The 22,201-nt window shown below is 46.5% G+C and overlaps 1 protein-coding gene across 1 annotated transcript in view; it reads right to left on the minus strand.

The window, feature by feature from the left end:
* Positions 1–22,201, minus strand: part of kif5ab (kinesin family member 5A, b) — a 153,232-nt gene that overhangs the window by 55,705 nt on the left and 75,326 nt on the right. The window contains exons 3-4 of the mRNA XM_031824792.1: positions 16,737–16,810; positions 15,813–15,917 (exon numbers count right to left, since the gene is read on the minus strand). Coding sequence (XP_031680652.1) covers positions 15,813–15,917; positions 16,737–16,810 — 179 coding nt within the window. The remainder of the gene's footprint in view (positions 1–15,812; positions 15,918–16,736; positions 16,811–22,201) is intronic.

The raw sequence follows: 22,201 nt of genomic DNA on the forward strand, positions 1-22,201 counted from the left end.
CAGGTGAGGGGATAGATGACAGAGAGACAGGTGAGGGGATAGATGAACTAGATAAAGAAACAGGTGTAGGGATAGATGACAGAGAGACAGGTGTGGGGATAGATGACAGAGAGACAGGTGAGGGGATAGATGACAGAGATACAGGTGTGGGGATAGATGACAGAGAGACAGGTGAGGGGATAGATGACAGAGAGACAGGTGTGGGGATAGATAACAGAGAGACAGGTGAGGGGATAGATGACAGAGAGACAGGTGAGGGGATAGATGACAGAGAGACAGGTGAGGGGATAGATGACAGAGAGACAGGTGAGGGGATAGATGAACTAGATAGAGAGACAGGTGTAGGGATAGATGACAGAGAGACAGGTGTGGGGATAGATGACAGAGAGACAGGTGAGGGGATAGATGACAGAGAGACAGGTGTGGGGATAGACAAACTAGATAGAGAGACAGGTGTAGGGATAGATGACAGAGAGACAGGTGAGGGGATAGATGACAGAGATACAGGTGTGGGGATAGATGACAGAGAGACAGGTGAGGGGATAGATGACAGAGAGACAGGTGAGGGGATAGATGACAGAGAGACAGGTGTAGGGATAAATGACAGAGATACAGGTGTGGGGATAGATGACAGAGATACAGGTGTGGGGATAGATGACAGAGAGACAGGTGAGGGGATAGATGACAGAGAGAGGTGAGGGGATAGATGACAGAGAGACAGGTGAGGGGATCAATGAAAGAGAGACAGGTGAGGGGATAGATGACAGAGAGACAGGTGAGGGGATAGATGACAGAGAGACAGGTGAGGGGATAGATGAACTAGATAAAGAAACAGGTGTAGGGATAGATGACAGAGAGACAGGTGTGGGGATAGATGACAGAGAGACAGGTGAGGGGATAGATGACAGAGAGACAGGTGTGGGGATAGATGACAGAGAGACAGGTGAGGGGATAGATGACAGAGAGACAGGTGTGGCGATAGATAACAGAGAGACAGGTGAGGGGATAGATGACAGAGAGACAGGTGAGGGGATAGATGACAGAGAGACAGGTGAGGGGATAGATGACAGAGAGACAGGTGAGGGGATAGATGAACTAGATAGAGAGACAGGTGTAGGGATAGATGACAGAGATACAGGTGTGGGGATAGATGACAGAGAGACAGGTGAGGGGATAGATGACAGAGAGACAGGTGAGGGGATAGATGACAGAGAGACAGGTGAGGGGATAGATGACAGAGAGACAGGTGAGGGGATAGATGACAGAGAGACAGGTGTGGGGATAGATGACAGAGAGACAGGTGAGGGGATAGATGACAGAGAGACAGGTGAGGGGATAGATGAAAGAGAGATAGGTGAGGGAATATATGACAGAGAGACAGGTGAGGAGATAGATGAAAGAGGGACAGGTGAGGGGATAGATGAAAGAGAGATAGGTGAGGGGATAGATGACAGAGAGACAGGTGAGGGGATAGATGACAGAGAGACAGGTGTGGGGATAGATGACAGAGAGACAGGTGAGGGGATAGATGACAGAGTGACAGGTGAGGGGATAGATGAAAGAGAGACAGGTGAGGGAATATATGACAGAGAGACAGGTGAGGAGATAGATGAAAGAGAGATAGGTGAGGGGATAGATGAAAGAGGTACAGTGTAACAGGGCAGGTTTCAAACCGATGCCCTAGAGGGGCAGTGTTTAGTTTAGAGTCTGCAGCACTACCACTGGACCACACTTCTGGACTATTAATGCCGACCAGGGCTTGTGGGGGTCACTAGAGGTTAATGCCGACCAGGGCTTGTGGGGGTCACTAGAGGACCTGTTGGGGGTCACAACATTTTATCAGCCGGTGATTGTCAAGCAAATAAGTGTCGGTCTCGCGGTAATTGACCGCTAATGAACATAAACACATTTAGCATCTCCTGGCTTCCACACATATAGCCTACAAGCCACTGATGCAGACCTTTGGAACATCTACATTTTATCCATGTAAATCCATGTAATTTAGCCTACATCTTCACAATAAATCCATTATTTATTTAGATAGGTCTAAAGAAGAATGATGTGAAGAAAATGTAGTCTATTTCAGAACAGGATAGTATACTCTGAGTTGTCCTCATGTTAGGTCCTGATCTGGCTAGGCTTTATGGCTGTGGGTTACACTAGTTAATTTAGCAAACAAGATTTGGTTAGAATTCCATGGCATTATTGTATATTATTTTATAGTATGAAGAATACAACTGAACAAAGCTGAATAAAATAGAAATGATATTTTCTCCAAAATGATTTGAGGGAGTGCGCAAATGCGTTATTTTGTGTTGAACGGTTAACAAACAAATAGGTATTCCTATATGCTTCATTTAGAGTAATTCATGTAACTTTGGTTGTTCTACAAAAGGTTGGGCTATATGTTTAGGTTTTGAATACATTGTAAGGCTGCATGACGCATCTCTAATGATGATTTGAAAGAAGTTGCTTGAAAGGCATTAGTTTAGTTTTTTTGCGCCCAGGCTGAACACACTTCATCAGTCTCTCATTCACAATTTGACAAGTACTTGATAATGCCTAGAATTTCGCGGCGGCATCCCCTTTGTGTGGCCGTAATGCCCCCTAAAAAAGAAATCCATGCCGTTTGCAGGCAGTGACGGCGTGCCCTTCTCCCAGTTGTGCTTCTCCACCTGCATTGCTTGCTGTTTGGGGTTTTAGGCTGGGTTTCTGTACAGCACTTTGAGATATCAGCTGATGTACGAAGGGCTATATAAATAAATTTGATTTGATTTGATTTGCTGCTCGCTCCATCATGTGATTCAGTCTTTCTCACAGGCTTCAACTGAAGACAGACACATCGGGAACGCAACTGTGCAGGTCCTTATCCAATTCAGAGGTGCATATTAAAGATATTGGAAGAACGTTCCACATTTACTTTTCGTCAGCCGACAAGATGAGTAGGCCTAAAGAACAGCAAAAGCACTAGTCTATGCCAATCAACTATCCCCCACAGTACAAAAGTCGACCTATTCTACTCTGTGCGAGAAATACATATTCCAAACATAGTCTGAGACAGTTGTGGGATGCGATAGATCCCCATATTCCAAACATAGTCTGGGACAGTTGTGGAATGTGATAGATCCCATATTAAACCATAGTCTGGGACAGTTGTGGGATGCGATAGATCCCCATATTCCAAACATAGTCTGGGACAGTTGTGGGATGCGATAGATCCCCATATTCCAAACATAGTCTGGGACAGTTGTGGGATGCGATAGATCCCCATATTCCAAACATAGTCTGGGACAGTTGTGGGATGCGATAGATCCCCATATTCCAAACATAGTCTGGGACAGTTGTGGGATGCGATAGATCCCCATATTCCAAACATAGTCTGGGACAGTTGTGGGATGCGATAGATCCCAAATTAATACAACCACAAGCATCGAAACACATTTTTCATGCAATGTGGCTGACGCAACAGATCAGAACATTTAGCTTAAAATGTTGATGAACTATTAGACTATTTCTTCACATTATGAGCGCAGCAATGCGAACACAGTAGTAGGTTATAAGCATGAATGTTCCATTAGTGGAAAACACCATTATCAAAAGAGAAAATACAATTATACATGTCATGTTTTTATTATAAAGGTGCATTTTATGGTCAAAATGATCTTCCCCAAACATGAAACTCACACGCTGCTTATATATACTAGTTAGGCTCTACACTCCTTGTTAATACTAGTTAGGCTCTACACTCCTTGTTAATACTAGTTAGGCTCTACACCCCTTGTTAATACCAGTTAGGCTCTACACTCCTTGTTAATACCAGTTAGGCTCTACACTTCTTGTTAATACTAGTTAGGCTCTACACTCCTTGTTAATACTAGTTAGGCTCTACACTCCTTGTTAATACTAGTTAGGCTCTACACCCCTTGTTAATACCAGTTAGGCTCTACACTCCTTGTTAATACTAGTTAGGCTCTACACCCCTTGTTAATACTAGTTAGGCTCTACACCCCTTGTTAATACTAGTTAGGCTCTACACTCCTTGTTAATACCAGTTAGGCTCTACACTCCTTGTTAATACTAGTTAGGCTCTACACTCCTTGTTAATACCAGTTAGGCTCTACACTCCTTGTTAATACCAGTTAGGCTCTACACTCCTTGTTAATACCAGTTAGGCTCTACACTCCTTGTTAATACCAGTTAGGCTCTACACTCCTTGTTAATACCAGTTAGGCTCTACACTCCTTGTTAATACCAGTTAGGCTCTACACTCCTTGTTAATACCAGTTAGGCTCTACACTTCTTGTTAATACTAGTTAGGCTCTACACTCCTTTTTAATACTAGTTAGGCTCTACACCCCTTGTTAATACTAGTTAGGCTCTACACCCCTTGTTAATACTAGTTAGGCTCTACACCCCTTGTTAATACTAGTTAGGCTCTACACTCCTTGTTAATACTAGTTAGGCTCTACACTCCTTGTTAATACTAGTTAGGCTCTACACTCCTTGTTAATACCAGTTAGGCTCTACACTCCTTGTTAATACTAGTTAGGCTCTACACCCCTTGTTAATACGAGTTAGGCTCTACACCCCTTGTTAATACTAGTTAGGCTCTACACCCCTTGTTAATACTAGTTAGGCTCTACACTCCTTGTTAATACTAGTTAGGCTCTACACTCCTTGTTAATACTAGTTAGGCTCTACACCCCTTGTTAATACTAGTTAGGCTCTACACTCCTTGTTAATACTAGTTAGGCTCTACACCCCTTGTTAATACTAGTTAGGCTCTACACTCCTTTTTAATACTAGTTAGGCTCTACACCCCTTGTTAATACTAGTTAGGCTCTACACCCCTTGTTAATACTAGTTAGGCTCTACACTCCTTGTTAATACCAGTTAGGCTCTACACTCCTTGTTAATACTAGTTAGGCTCTACACTCCTTTTTAATACTAGTTAGGCTCTACACCCCTTGTTAATACTAGTTAGGCTCTACACTCCTTGTTAATACTAGTTAGGCTCTACACCCCTTGTTAATACTAGTTAGGCTCTACACTCCTTTTTAATACTAGTTAGGCTCTACACCCCTTGTTAATACTAGTTAGGCTCTACACCCCTTGTTAATACTAGCTAGGCTCTACACCCCTTGTTAATACTAGTTAGGCTCTACACTCCTTGTTAATACCAGTTAGACTCTACACTCCTTGTTAATACTAGTTAGGCTCTACACTCCTTGTTAATACTAGTTAGGCTCTACACTCTAGGCTCTACACTCTACACTTGTTAATACTAGTTAGGCTCTACACTCCTTGTTAATACTAGTTAGGGTCTACACCCCTTGTTAATACTAGTTAGGCTCTACACTCTAGGCTCTACACTCTAGGCTCTACACTCTAGGCTCTACACCCCTTGTTAATACTCGTTAGGCTCTACACTCTAGGCTCTACACTCTAGGCTCTACACCCCTTGTTAATACCAGTTAGGCTCTACACCCCTTGTTAATACTAGTTAGGCTCTACACTCCTTGTTAATACTAGTTAGGCTCTACACCCCTTGTAAAGCGGTGTCAGGGAAACATTACATACTTACCTGATTTGTTTGATATTAATAGTAAACAGTTCTATATTTAACTAAGAGTAAGACTGGCCTGCTAATGCTGAGTTTGTATGGTGTTCACTCTAGCTTCCTGCAGTCAGTCTGGGCATCTGGTTAAGGAAATGGGTTTTGGTAGGGATAGCTTGAGCTGACAATGACTTGGTGATAAACTTCTAAAAGCTGGCATTCTATAGAAAATATGTTTGTGTGTGACTCGAGATGGAGATGGAGGTAGAGATAGAGATGGAGATGGAGATGGAGGTAGAGATAGAGATAGAGATGGAGATGGAGGTGGAGGTGGAGATGGAGGTAGAGATAGAGATGGAGGTAGAGAGAGATGGAGATGGAGATGGAGGTGGAGGTGGAGGTGGAGGTGGAGGTGGAGGTGGAGGTGGAGGTGGAGATGGAGGTAGAGATAGAGATGGAGATGGAGGTAGAGATAGAGATGGAGATGGAGATGGAGGTGGAGATGGAGATGGAGGTAGAGATAGAGATGGAGATGGAGGTGGAGATAGAGATGGAGATTGAGATGGAGAAGGAGATGGAGATGGAGGTAGACATAGAGATGGAGATGGAGATGGAGGTGGAGATGGAGATGGTTATAGAGATGAGATGGAGATGGAGATGGAGATGAAGGTAGAGATGGAGGTGGAGATGGAGATGGAGGTGGAGATGGAGATGGAGATAGAGATGAGATGGAGAAGGAGATGGAGATGGAGATGGAGATGGAGGTTGAGGTGGAGATGGAGATGGAGATGGAGATGGAGGTGGAGATGAGATGGAGATGGAGGTGGAGATGGAGATGGAGAAGGAGATGGAGGTAGAGGTAGAGGTAGAGATAGAGATAGAGATAGAGATGGAGATGGAGGTGGAGGTGGAGGTGGAGGTGGAGGTGGAGATGGAGATGGAGATGGAGATAGAGATGGAGATGGAGATGGAGATGAAGGTAGAGATGGAGGTGGAGATGGAGATGGAGGTGGAGATGGAGATAGAGATGAGATGGAGAAGGAGATGGAGATGGATGTGGAGGTGGAGATGGAGATGGAGATAGAGATGTCTGGCCGGGTGTCTGGCTAGACTGCAAACTCTCCTTCCAGACTCATATCAAACATCTCCAATCGAAAATCAAATCAAGAGTCGGCTTTCTATTCCGCAACAAAGCCTCCTTCACTCAAGCCGCCAAGCTTACCCTAGTAAAACTGACTATCCTACCGATCGTCGACTTCGGCGATGTCATCTACAAAATGGCTTCCAACACTCTACTCAGCAAACTGGATGCAGTCTATCACAGTGCCATCCGTTTTGTCACTAAAGCACCTTATACCACCCACCACTGCGACTTGTATGCTCTAGTCGGCTGGCCCTCGCTACATATTCGTCGCCAGACCCACTGGCTCCAGGTCATCTACAAGTCTATGCTAGGTAAAGCTCCGCCTTATCTCAGCTCACTGGTCACGATGGCAACACCCATCTGTAGCACGCGCTCCAGCAGGTGTATCTCACTGATCATCCCTAAAGCCAACACCTCATTTGGCCGCCTTTCGTTCCAGTACTCTGCTGCCTGTGACTGGAACGAATTGCAAAAATCGCTGAAGTTGGAGACTTTTATCTCCCTCACCAACTTCAAACATCAGCTATCTGAGCAGCTAACCGATCGCTGCAGCTGTACATAGTCTATTGGTAAATAGCCCACCCTTTTCACCTACCTCATCCCCATACTGTTTTTATTTATTTACTTTTCTGCTCTTCTGCACACCAATATCTCTACCTGTACATGACCATCTGATCATTTATCACTCCAGTGTTAATCTGCAAAATTGTAATTATTTGCCTACCTCCTCATGCCTTTTGCACACATTGTATATAGACCCCCCCTTTGTTTTCTACTGTGTTATTGACTTGTTAATTGTTTACTCCATGTGTAACTCTTTGTTGTATGCTCACACTGCTATGCTTTATCTTGGCCAGGTCGCAGTTGCAAATGAGAACTTGTTCTCAACTAGCCTACCTGGTTAAATAAAGGTGTTCTCAACTAGCCTACCTGGTTAAATAAAGGTGTTCTCAACTAGCCTACCTGGTTAAATAAAGGTGTTCTCAACTAGCCTACCTGGTTAAATAAAGGTGTTCTCAACTAGCCTACCTGGTTAAATAAAGGTGAAATAAAAAAAATAAAAAAAATGGAGATGGAGGTGGAGATGGAGATGGAGATAGAGATAGAGATGGAGGTGGAGGTGGAGATGGAGATGGAGATGGAGATGGAGATGGAGATGGAGATGGAGATAGAGATGGAGGTGGAGGTGGAGGTGGAGGTGGAGATGGAGATGGAGATAGAGATAGCCTAGAAGAGTTTAGAACAATGTCTCATTGTCTCATCTTCCTGGTATCTGGGAAACTAGGTCGGGTTGGAAGTAAAACAACATCCTGTGCAGATAACCAGGAGATGGACCAAGGTGGCTCATGGGAACGATAGAAATGACTGACTGAGCATTTAGGGCATATATAAGATCACTATTTTTTCATTATAAGTTAAGCTCTCGGCAACACAACCTGGAGTGTGCGGTCGATGGTATCATTACAGCAAATAATGAATCAATGTTGAATAAAGATAATTGTTTGAATAATTGTCCATGTCTCTCTCAGTACTGAAATTTCCACTACAGCGGATTAATGTGCTTAATATGAAGAAGTTATTTGGCCACTTTAGTTGTGATACAAATCATATCAAAACAGATAGGACTATGGGCTAGGCTACATGAGGTGTGATACTAACCTTATAGGACTATGGGCTAGGCTACATGAGGTGTGATACTAACCTTATAGGACTATGGGGCTAGACTACATGAGGTGTGATACTAACCTTATAGGACTATGGGGCTAGACTACATGAGGTGTGATACTAACCTTATAGGCCTATGGGGCTAGGCTACATGAGGTGTGATACTAACCTTATAGGCCTATGGGCTAGGCTACATGAGGTGTGATACTAACCTTATAGGCCTATGGGCTAGGCTACATGAGGTGTGATACTAACCTTATAGGCCTATGGGCTAGACTACATGAGGTGTGATACTAACCTTATAGGCCTATGGGGCTAGGCTACATGAGGCGTGATACTAACCTTACAGGCCTATGGGCTAGACTACATGAGGTGTGATACTAACCTTATAGGCCTATGGGGCTAGGCTACATGAGGTGTGATACTAACCTTATAGGCCTATGGGGCTAGGCTACATGAGGTGTGATACTAACCTTATAGGCCTATGGGCTAGGCTACATGAGGTGTGATACTAACCTTACAGGCCTATGGACTAGGCTACATGAGGTGTGATACTAACCTTATAGGCCTATGGACTAGGCTACATGAGGTGTGATACTAACCTTATAGGCCTATGGGCTAGGCTACATGAGGTGTGATACTAACCTTATAGGCCTATGGGCTAGGCTACATGAGGTGTGATACTAACCTTATAGGCCTATGGGCTAGGCTACATGAGGTGTGATACTAACCTTATAGGCCTATGGGCTAGGCTACATGAGGTGTGATACTAACCTTACAGGCCTATGGGCTAGGCTACATGAGGTGTGATACTAACCTTATAGGCCTATGGGGCTAGGCTACATGAGGTGTGATACTAACCTTATAGGCCTATGGGGCTAGGCTACATGAGGTGTGATACTAACCTTATAAGCCTATGGGCTAGGCTACATGAGGCGTGATACTAACCTTACAGGCCTATGGGCTAGACTACATGAGGTGTGATACTAACCTTACAGGCCTATGGACTAGGCTACATGAGGTGTGATACTAACCTTATAGGCCTATGGACTAGGCTACATGAGGTGTGATACTAACCTTATAGGCCTATGGGCTAGGCTACATGAGGTGTGATACTAACCTTATAGGCCTATGGGCTAGGCTACATGAGGTGTGATACTAACCTTATAGGCCTATGGGCTAGGCTACATGAGGTGTGATACTAACCTTATAGGCCTATGGGCTAGGCTACATGAGGTGTGATACTAACCTTACAGGCCTATGGGCTAGGCTACATGAGGTGTGATACTAACCTTATAGGCCTATGGGGCTAGGCTACATGAGGTGTGATACTAACCTTATAGGCCTATGGGCTAGGCTACATGAGGTGTGATACTAACCTTATAGGACTATGGGCTAGGCTACATGAGGTGTGATACTAACCTTATAGGCCTATGGGCTAGGCTACATGAGGTGTGATACTAACCTTATAGGCCTATGGGGCTAGGCTACATGAGGTGTGATACTAACCTTATAGGCCTATGGGCTAGGCTACATGAGGTGTGATACTAACCTTATAGGCCTATGGGCTAGGCTACATGAGGTGTGATACTAACCTTATAGGCCTATGGGCTAGACTACATGAGGTGTGATACTAACCGTATAGGCCTATGGGGCTAGGCTACATGAGGTGTGATACTAACCTTATAGGCCTATGGGCTAGGCTACATGAGGTGTGATACTAACCTTATAGGCCTATGGGCTAGGCTACATGAGGTGTGATACTAACCTTATAGGCCTATGGGCTAGGCTACATGAGGTGTGATACTAACCTTATAGGCCTATGGGCTAGGCTACATGAGGTGTGATACTAACCTTATAGGACTATGGGCTAGGCTACATGAGGTGTGATACTAACCTTATAGGCCTATGGGCTAGGCTACATGAGGTGTGATACTAACCTTATAGGCCTATGGGCTAGGCTACATGAGGCGTGATACTAACCTTACAGGCCTATGGGCTAGACTACATGAGGTGTGATACTAACCTTATAGGCCTATGGGGCTAGGCTACATGAGGTGTGATACTAACCTTATAGGCCTATGGGGCTAGGCTACATGAGGTGTGATACTAACCTTATAGGCCTATGGGCTAGGCTACATGAGGTGTGATACTAACCTTACAGGCCTATGGACTAGGCTACATGAGGTGTGATACTAACCTTATAGGCCTATGGACTAGGCTACATGAGGTGTGATACTAACCTTATAGGCCTATGGGCTAGGCTACATGAGGTGTGATACTAACCTTATAGGCCTATGGGCTAGGCTACATGAGGTGTGATACTAACCTTATAGGCCTATGGGCTAGGATACATGAGGTGTGATACTAACCTTATAGGCCTATGGGCTAGGCTACATGAGGTGTGATACTAACCTTACAGGCCTATGGGCTAGGCTACGTGAGGTGTGATACTAACCTTATAGGCCTATGGGGCTAGGCTACATGAGGTGTGATACTAACCTTATAGGCCTATGGGGCTAGGCTACATGAGGTGTGATACTAACCTTATAGGCCTATGGGCTAGGCTACATGAGGCGTGATACTAACCTTACAGGCCTATGGGCTAGACTACATGAGGTGTGATACTAACCTTACAGGCCTATGGACTAGGCTACATGAGGTGTGATACTAACCTTATAGGCCTATGGACTAGGCTACATGAGGTGTGATACTAACCTTATAGGCCTATGGGCTAGGCTACATGAGGTGTGATACTAACCTTATAGGCCTATGGGCTAGGCTACATGAGGTGTGATACTAACCTTATAGGCCTATGGGCTAGGCTACATGAGGTGTGATACTAACCTTATAGGCCTATGGGCTAGGCTACATGAGGTGTGATACTAACCTTATAGGCCTATGGACTAGACTACATGAGGTGTGATACTAACCTTATAGGCCTATGGACTAGACTACATGAGGTGTGATACTAACCTTATAGGCCTATGGACTAGACTACATGAGGTGTGATACTAACCTTATAGGCCTATGGGCTAGGCTACATGAGGTGTGATACTAACTTTATAGGCCTATGGGCTAGGCTACATGAGGTGTGATACTAACCTTATAGGCCTATGGACTAGACTACATGAGGTGTGATACTAACCTTATAGGCCTATGGGCTAGGCTACATGAGGTGTGATACTAACCTTATAGGCCTATGGGCTAGGCTACATGAGGTGTGATACTAACCTTATAGGCCTATGGGGCTAGGCTACATGAGGTGTGATACTAACCTTATAGGCCTATGGGCTAGACTACATGAGGTGTGATACTAACCTTATAGGCCTATGGGCTAGGCTACATGAGGTGTGATACTAACCTTATAGGCCTATGGGCTAGGCTACATGAGGTGTGATACTAACCTTATATGCCTATGGGCTAGGCTACATGAGGTGTGATACTAACCTTATAGGCCTATGGGCTAGGCTACATGAGGTGTGATACTAACCTTATAGGCCTATGGGCTAGGCTACATGAGGTGTGATACTAACCTTATAGGCCTATGGGGCTAGGCTACATGAGGTGTGATACTAACCTTATAGGCCTATGGGGCTAGGCTACATGAGGTGTGATACTAACCTTATAGGCCTATGGGGCTAGGCTACATGAGGTGTGATACTAACCTTATAGGACTATGGGCTAGGCTACATGAGGTGTGATACTAACCTTATAGGCCTATGGGGCTAGGCTACATGAGGTGTGATACTAACCTTATAGGCCTATGGGGCTAGGCTACATGAGGTGTGATACTAACCTTATAGGACTATGGGCTAGGCTACATGAGGTGTGATACTAACCTTATAGGCCTATGGGCTAGGCTACATGAGGTGTGATACTAACCTTATAGGCCTATGGGCTAGGCTACATGAGGTGTGATACTAACCTTATAGGCCTATGGGCTAGACTACATGAGGTGTGATACTAACCTTATAGGCCTATGGGCTAGGCTACATGAGGTGTGATACTAACCTTATAGGCCTATGGGCTAGGCTACATGAGGTGTGATACTAACCTTATAGGCCTATGGGCTAGGCTACATGAGGTGTGATACTAACCTTATAGGCCTATGGGCTAGGCTACATGAGGTGTGATACTAACCTTATAGGCCTATGGGCTAGGCTACATGAGGTGTGATACTAACCTTATAGGCCTATGGGCTAGGCTACATGAGGTGTGATACTAACCTTATAGGCCTATGGGGCTAGGCTACATGAGGTGTGATACTAACCTTATAGGCCTATGGGGCTAGGCTACATGAGGTGTGATACTAACCTTATAGGCCTATGGGCTAGGCTACATGAGGTGTGATACTAACCTTATAGGCCTATGGGCTAGGCTACATGAGGTGTGATACTAACCTTATAGGCCTATGGGCTAGGCTACATGAGGTGTGATACTAACCTTATAGGCCTATGGGCTAGGCTACATGAGGTGTGATACTAACCTTATAGGCCTATGGGCTAGACTACATGAGGTGTGATACTAACCTTATAGGCCTATGGGCTAGGCTACATGAGGTGTGATACTAACCTTATAGGCCTATGGGCTAGGCTACATGAGGTGTGATACTAACCTTATAGGCCTATGGGCTAGGCTACATGAGGTGTGATACTAACCTTATAGGCCTATGGGCTAGACTACATGAGGTGTGATACTAACCTTATAGGCCTATGGGCTAGGCTACATGAGGTGTGATACTAACCTTATAGGCCTATGGGCTAGGCTACATGAGGTGTGATACTAACCTTATAGGCCTATGGGCTAGACTACATGAGGTGTGATACTAACCTTATAGGCCTATGGGCTAGGCTACATGAGGTGTGATACTAACCTTATAGGCCTATGGGCTAGGCTACATGAGGTGTGATACTAACCTTATAGGCCTATGGGCTAGGCTACATGAGGTGTGATACTAACCTTATAGGCCTATGGGCTAGACTACATGAGGTGTGATACTAACCTTATAGGCCTATGGGCTAGGCTACATGAGGTGTGATACTAACCTTATAGGCCTATGGGCTAGGCTACATGAGGTGTGATACTAACCTTATAGGCCTATGGGCTAGGCTACATGAGGTGTGATACTAACCTTATAGGCGGTCACCGAAACGGTCACCTGATATTTGACTGCCTTCATGACTCATGACAGCAGGTGTGGGGGTAATACGGTCACCGTAACAGCCCTGGTCATGACTCATGACAGCAGGTGTGGGGGTAATACGGTCACCGTAACAGCCCTGGTCATGACTCATGACAGCAGGTGTGGGGGTAATACGGTCACCGTAACAGCCCTGGTCATGACTCATGACAGCAGGTGTGGGGGTAATACGGTCACCGTAACAGCCCTGGTCATGACTCATGACAGCAGGTGTGGGGGTAATACGGTCACCGTAACAGCCCTGGTCATGACTCATGACAGCAGATGTGGGGGTAATACAGTCACCGTAACAGCCCTGGTCAGGACTCATGACAGCAGGTGTGGGGGTAATACGGTCACCGTAACAGCCCTGGTCAGGACTCATGACAGCAGGTGTGGGGGTAATACAGTCACCGTAACAGCCCTGGTCATGACTCATGACAGCAGGTGTGGGGGTAATCCGGTCACCGTAACAGCCCTGGTCATGACTCATGACAGCAGGTGTGGGGGTAATACGGTCACCGTAACAGCCCTGGTCATGACTCATGACAGCAGGTGTGGGGGTAATACAGTCACCGTAACAGCCCTGGTCATGACGCATGACAGCAGGTGTGGGGGTAATCCGGTCACCGTAACAGCCCTGGTCAGGACTCATGACAGCAGGTGTGGGGGTAATCCGGTCACCGTAACTGCCCTGGTCAGGGCTCATAACAGCAGGTGTGGGGGTAATACGGTCACCGTAACAGCCCTGGTGAGGACTCATAACAGCAGGTGTGGGGGTAATACGGTCACCGTAACAGCCCTGGTCATGACTCATGACAGCAGGTGTGGGGGTAATACGGTCACCGTAACAGCCCTGGTCATGACTCATGACAGCAGGTGTGGGGGTAATCCGGTCACCGTAACAGCCCTGGTCATGACTCATGACAGCAGATGTGGGGGTAATACAGTCACCGTAACAGCCCTGGTCATGACTCATGACAGCAGGTGTGGGGGTAATCCGGTCACCGTAACAGCCCTGGTCATGACTCATGACAGCAGATGTGGGGGTAACACAGTCACCGTAACAGCCCTGGTCATGACTCATGACAGCAGGTGTGGGGGTAATCCGGTCACCGTAACAGCCCTGGTCAGGACTCATGACAGCAGGTGTGGGGGTAATACGGTCACCGTAACAGCCCTGGTCATGACTCATGACAGCAGGTGTGGGGGTAATACGGTCACCGTAACAGCCCTGGTCATGACTCATGACAGCAGATGTGGGGGTAATACAGTCACCGTAACAGCCCTGGTCATGACTCATGACAGCAGGTGTGGGGGTAATCCGGTCACCGTAACAGCCCTGGTCATGACTCATGACAGCAGATGTGGGGGTAATACAGTCACCGTAACAGCCCTGGTCATGACTCATGACAGCAGGTGTGGGGGTAATCCGGTCACCGTAACAGCCCTGGTCAGGACTCATGACAGCAGGTGTGGGGGTAATACAGTCACCGTAACAGCCCTGGTCATGACTCATGACAGCAGGTGTGGGGGTAATACGGTCACCGTAACAGCCCTGGTCAGGACTCATGACAGCAGGTGTGGGGGTAATCCGGTCACCGTAACAGCCCTGGTCAGGGCTCATAACAGCAGGTGTGACTCATGGCAGCAGGTGTGGGGGTAATACGGTCACCGTAACAGCCCTGGTAATGACTCATGACAGCAGGTGTGGGGATAATATGGTCACCGTAACAGCCCTGGTCATGACTCATGACAGCAGGTGTGGGGGTAATACGGTCACCGTAACAGCCCTGGACAGGACTCATGACAGCAGGTGTGGGGGTAATACGGTCACCGTAACAGCCCTGGTCATGACTCATGACAGCAGGTGTGGGGTAATCCGGGACCGTAACAGCCCTGGACAGGACTCATGACAGCACGTGTGGGGGTAATACGGTCACCGTAACAGCCCTGGTCATGTCTCATGACAGCAGGTGTGGGGGTAATACGGTCACCGTAACAGCCCTGGTCATGACTCATGACAGCAGGTGTGGGGGTAATCCGTTCACCGTAACAGCCCTGGTCATGACTCATGACAGCGGGTGTGGGGGTAATACGGTCACCGTAACAGCTCTGGTCATGACTCATGATAGCAGGTGTGGGGGTAATCCGGTCACCGTAACAGCCCTGGTCATGACTCATGACAGCAGGTGTGGGGGTAATACGGTCACCGTAACAGCCCTGGCGCAGACAGACGGTGTCATCGTCAATAGAGTGCAGACCTTAATGTGGAACTCCAGGTTTTCATCCATGGCGAATATGTGATTGAAGATGTCCTCTGCAATTCTGGGGATGATCCCCATCCCATGTGGGTCATGAAGCTTGCCCTGAAAGAGGAGAGAAGAGAGGGAGTTAGTGAGGAGAGAAGAGGGAGAGTTAGGTAGGAGAAGAGGGAGAGTTAGGGTAGGAGAAGAGGGAGAGAGAGTGGAGTAGAGAAGAGGGGAGTTAGGGAGGAGGAGAGAAGAGAAGAGGGAGAGAGAGAGTGGAGTAGAGAAGAGAAGAGGGGGAGAGAGTAGAGAAGAGGGGAAGAGGGAGAAGGGGAGTTAGAGAGGAGGAGAGGGAGAGAGAGGAGGAGAGGGAGAAAGAGAGGAGGAGAGAAGAGGGAGAAAGAGAGGAGGAGAGAAGAGGGAGAGAGAGGGAGGTTAGAGGAAGAGTGGGAGAAAAATCATGTGAAAAGATGAGGGGGAGAGAGAGAGGCAGAAAAGAAGGAGGAACAGGGGACAGGGACTTAACTTGGAAGAGATTCAGAAGATATTTACAGGAGAGGAGACAGGACCGTAAATAATTTAAAGCCATGGGGACTTGAACTACTGTGTTTCTCAACCGAGGTCATCCTCCGGTACACCCAATACAGCGATGCACCATTTCTGCGCAAGCCTGGCACAACTACATCCCAGTTAGCTCTTCAACTAATCATCAAACCATTGATTAGTTGAATTAGGTTGTGCTTGTGCTGGGCTGGAACAGTACATTGTCAACATTAAGGGTACTACACTAGGACAGCAGTTGGTCTCAGTGGTGTAAACTCATTGTGGTAGTGCCAACAGTAGGAATGCGGTTCCATTTGGGACACAGACTCTCCTTTCTTTTTTTTTTACAGGAAATAGTCTACAAAGAGGTCTCTCCAAACCCTGCCGTACACTGACCTCCATAGTGTGAGTCTTTCCAGAGGAGGTCTGTCCGTAGGCGAATATGGTGCCATTGTATCCCCCCAGAACATCTAGAGACAGGAGACAGAATGTGTTCAACGGAACAGTACATCTAGAGAAAGCTGGATGGAATTTTACTGTAAAACCACCTGGTTAGGAGACAGGAGACAGGAGACAGACAGGGGACAGAGAGAGGATGGTAGTTTTACTGTAAAACCATCTGGTTAGGAGACAGGAGACAGACAGGGGACAGAGAGAGAGGATGGCAGTTTTACTGTAAAACCATCTGGTTAGGAGACAGGAGACAGACAGGGGGCAGAGAGAGAGGATGGTAGTTTTACTGTAAAACCATCTGGTTAGGAGACAGGTGACAGACAGGGGACAGAGAGAGGATGGTAGTTTTACTGTAAAACCATCTGGTTAGGAGACAGGAGACAGACAGGGGACAGAGAGAGAGGATGGTAGTTTTACTGTAAAACCATCTGGTTAGGAGACAGGAGACAGACAGGGGACAGAGAGAGGATGGTAGTTTTACTGTAAAACCATCTAGTTAGGAGACAGGAGACAGACAGGGGACAGAGAGAGGATGGTAGTTTTACTGTAAAACCATCTGGTTAGGAGACAGACAGGGGACAGAGAGAGGATGGTAGTTTTACTGTAAAACCATCTGGTTAGGAGACAGGAGACAGACAGGGGATAGAGAGAGGATGGTAGTTTTAATGTAAAACCATCTGGTTAGGAGACAGGAGACAGACAGGGGATAGAGAGAGGATGGTAGTTTTACTGTAAAACCATCTGGTTAGGAGACAGGAGACAGACAGGGGACAGAGAGAGGATGGTAGTTTTACTGTAAAACCATCTGGTTAGGAGACAGGAGACAGACAGGGGACAGAGAGGATTGTAGTTTTATTGTAAAACCATCTGGTTAGGAGACAGGAGACAGACAGGGGACAGAGAGAGGATGGTAGTTTTACTGTAAAACCATCTGGCTAGGAGACAGGAGACAGACAGGGTCAGAGAGAGAGGATGGTAGTTTTACTGTAAAACCATCTGGTTAGGAGACAGGAGACAGACAGGGTCAGAGAGAGAGGATGGTAGTTTTACTGTAAAACCATCTGGTTAGGAGACAGGAGACAGACGGGATAGAGAGAGGATGGTAGTTTTCCTGTAAAACCATCTGGTTAGGAGACAGGGGACAGAGAGAGAGGATGGTAGTTTTACTGTAAAACCATCTGGTTAGGAGACAGACAGGGGACAGACAGGGGACAGAGAGAGGATGGTAGTTTTACTGTAAAACCATCTGGTTAGGAGACAGGAGACAGACAGGGGACAGAGAGAGAGGATGGTAGTTTTACTGTAAAACCATCTGGTTAGGAGACAGAAAATACATGTTAGATCGAGAGAAAAAAAAACAGAACGGCCTCATCAATCAGCCCATAGCACTCTCTGGCTGCACCAGGATCTAAATTCTTGCCCACCCAGCGGGCGTGACCCATATGGCGTGACCCAGAGGGCGTGACCCAGAGGGCGTGACACAGAGGGTGTGACACAGAGGGCGTGACCCAGAGGGCGTGACACACCAGGGTTTCCGCTGCGAAAATATGGGTTGCGCCTGACAACGTGACCGAAGAGAAGTAAATTGACATTTGAAAAAATTTACCAAACATCCATTTGCACTGGGGTGTATAATAATGCATTAGGGCGTCCCCCCACGGGGCTCAAAATCACATTTAGATCATTGGAATTCATCTTAATAGAATAAAATAAATTAATTGTAATAAAATAAAGTACAAAGATGTTCCTATACCAATAGGACAGGTTTAATTGATGTTCCTATACCAATAGGACAGGTTTCATTGATGTTCCTATACAAATAGGACAGGTTTCATTGAGGTCCCTATACCAATAGGAAAGGGTTCATTGATGTTCCTATACCAATAGGACAGGTCTCATTGATGTTCCTATACCAATAGGAAAGGGTTCATTGATGTTCCTATACCAATAGGACAGGTTTCATTGATGTTCCTATACCAATAGGAAAGGGTTCATTGATGTTCCTATACCAATAGGACAGGTTTCATTGATGTTCCTATACCAATAGGACAGGTTTCATTGATGTTCCTATATCAATAGGACAGGTTTCATTGATGTTCCTATACCAATAGGACAGGTTTCATTGACGTTCCTATACCAATAGGACAGGTCTCATTGATGTTCCTATACCAATAGGACAGGTTTCATTGATGTTCCTATACCAATAGGACAGGTCTCATTGATGTTCCTATACTAATAGGACAGGTTTCATTGATGTTCCTATACCAATAGGACAGGTCTCATTGATGTTCCTATACCAATAGGACAGGTTTCATTGACGTTCCTATACCAATAGGACAGGTCTCATTGATGTTCCTATACCAATAGGACAGGTTTCATTGATGTTCCTATACCAATAGGACAGGTCTCATTGATGTTCCTATACTAATAGGACAGGTTTCATTGATGTTCCTATACCAATAGGACAGGTCTCATTGATGTTCCTATACCAATAGGACAGGTTTCATTGATGTTCCTATACCAATAGGACAGGTCTCATTGATGTTCCTATACCAATAGGACAGGTTTCATTGATGTTCCTATACCAATAGGACAGGTTTCATTGATGTTCCTATACCAATAGGACAGGTTTCATTGATGTTCCTATACCAATAGGACAGGTTTCATTGATGTTCCTATACCAATAGGACAGGTTTCATTGACGTTCCTATACCAATAGGACAGGTTTCATTGATGTTCCTATACCAATAGGACAGGTCTCATTGATGTTCCTATACCAATAGGACAGGTTTCATTGATGTTCCTATACCAATAGGACAGGTCTCATTGATGTTCCTATACCAATAGGACAGGTTTCATTGATGTTCCTATACCAATAGGACAGGTTTCATTGAAAAAGCAAAACATTGCCCGTCTCCTGCTCTAAATCATAAATGTAGTATCATACTTTAAAATGTTTATTAAATTAAATTAAACATTTTAAAAAAACATTTAACCTAGAAAAACATGTCCTCTACACAGTAATAAAACACTTCAAAGTATAATGTTTGTATAATATAATTAGCGAATGACCTGTCCTGCTATTTGTATGTACATTTGAATTAATAAATAACAAAACACAATTGTTTTCAAATACAATGTAGGTTCATTTAGCCGAGGCATGAACATTTTAATTAGGCCTAATAAATAACAAAACCTGTCTGTCTACGAACACCCACTCCTCATTCCGGCTGCGATTCAGCACCACAGCAGTTGAAAGAGGCTACTCTCGCCGGACACTGTTACGACTACTACCGAAGGTGGCTCCTCTTCCTGTTCGGGCGACGCTCGGCGCTCGTCGTCACCAGTCTACTAGCTGCCACCGATCCCTTCTTTTGGTTTTGTCTCCACTTCCTGTTCGAGCGGGGCTCGGCGGTCGTCGTCACCGGTCTACTAGCTGCCACCGATCCCTTCTTTTGGTTTTGTCTTATTGGTTTCACCTGTTCATTGTTTAGGTTTTAGTCGGGCTATTGAAGCCTGACTCCTCACCCACTACGCCCGACTCCTCACCCACTACGCCCGACTCCTCACCCACTACGCCTGACTCCTCACCCACTACGCCGACTCCTCATCCACTACGCCTGACTCCTCACCCACTACGCCTGACTCCTCACCCACTACGCCTGACTCCTCACCCACTACGCCCGACTCCTCACCCACTACGCCCGACTCCTCACCCACTACGCCCGACTCCTCATCCACTACGCCTGACTCCTCACCCACTACGCCCGACTCCTCACCCACTACGCCTGACTCCTCACCCACTACGCCCGACTCCTCACCCACTACGCCCGACTCCTCACCCACTACGCCTGACTCCTCACCCACTACGCCTGACTCCTCATCCACTACGCCTGACTCCTCACCCACTACGCCTGACTCCTCACCCACTACGCCAGACTCCTCACCCACTACGCCCGACTCCTCACCCACTACGCCCGACTCCTCACCCACTACCCCTGACTCCTCACCCACTACGCCCGACTCCTCACCCACTACGCCCGACTCCTCACCAACTACGCCCGACTCCTCACCCACTATGCCTGACTCCTCACCCACTACGCCTGACTCCTCACCCACTACGCCTGACTCCTCATCCACTACGACTGAGTCCTCACCCACTACGCCCGACTCCTCACCCACTACGCCCGACTCCTCACCCACTACGCCCGACTCCTCACCCACTACGCCTGACTCCTCACCCACTACGCCTGACTCCTCACCCACTACGCCCGACTCCTCACCCACTACGCCCGACTCCTCACCCACTACGCCCGACTCCTCACCCACTACGCCTGACTCCTCACCCACTACGCCTGACTCCTCACCCACTACGCCCGACTCCTCACCCACTACGCCCGACTCCTCACCCACTACGCCCGACTCCTCACCCACTACGCCTGAGTACGTTAACAGACACAAAATAAAGAAATGATAAGACTGACGTTGGACAATCAAATTCGATACAAAATTTGTTAAGTCTGGTTCATTGAAAGAAGGTTTATTTTAAAATGCTCCTGTGGAACGAGGCCAGCACCATGCATTTTTATGTAAACACTCGTTTCCAAAGCTCAAATGACCTCAGTCGTTTTTACAGTTCTACAGGAGGATGCTAATTAATGTTTTGTTTATTGTAATTCGAACTATCGTGGGGGTCGTGACTCGTGTGATGTGTGATATATACGTGGTTTATTGGTAACAAGTCTGTTTCCTACTGTAGGCAGTTGGCTGCCTAGTGATTGCATTGTACCTTTCCGATGTGAACACTTGGCAATGATGTTTCGTTTCCAAGTGCTACTGAATTATCTCAACTGAAATGCATCAATTGCGGTATGATCCACACCATCACTCTACTGTAGTCTATCAATACATTCCAAATATTTATTCTATACATGACAAATGGGTGTCATATGTTGATCTTGCCTAGAGCAGCAGAAAAACTACTTGGACAGGGTCTGACCGACACAATCATTTGTCTCTAATTTACTTGCGTTTGCAGAGGGCCTTGGTCTGCTCAGTGAGGTGTTTACAGAGGGCCCTGGCCTGCTCAGTGAGGTGTTTACAGAGGGCCTTGGTCTGCTCAGTGAGGTGTTTGCAGAGGGCCTTGGTCTGCTCAGTGAGGTGTTTACAGAGGGCCTTGGTCTGCTCAGTGAGGTGTTTACAGAGGGCCTTGGCCTGCTCAGTGAGGTGTTTACAGAGGGCCCTGGCCTGCTCAGTGAGGTGTTTACAGAGGGCTTTGGCCTGCTCAGTGAGGTGTTTACAGAGGGCCCTGGCCTGCTCAGTGAGGTGTTTACAGAGGGCCTTGGCCTGCTCAGTGAGGTGTTTACAGAGGGCCTTGGTCTGCTCAGTGAGGTGTTTACAGAGGGCCT

This window comes from Oncorhynchus kisutch, linkage group LG1 (genome assembly GCF_002021735.2).
Source record: "Oncorhynchus kisutch isolate 150728-3 linkage group LG1, Okis_V2, whole genome shotgun sequence".
NCBI classification, from domain to species: Eukaryota; Metazoa; Chordata; class Actinopteri; order Salmoniformes; family Salmonidae; genus Oncorhynchus; species Oncorhynchus kisutch.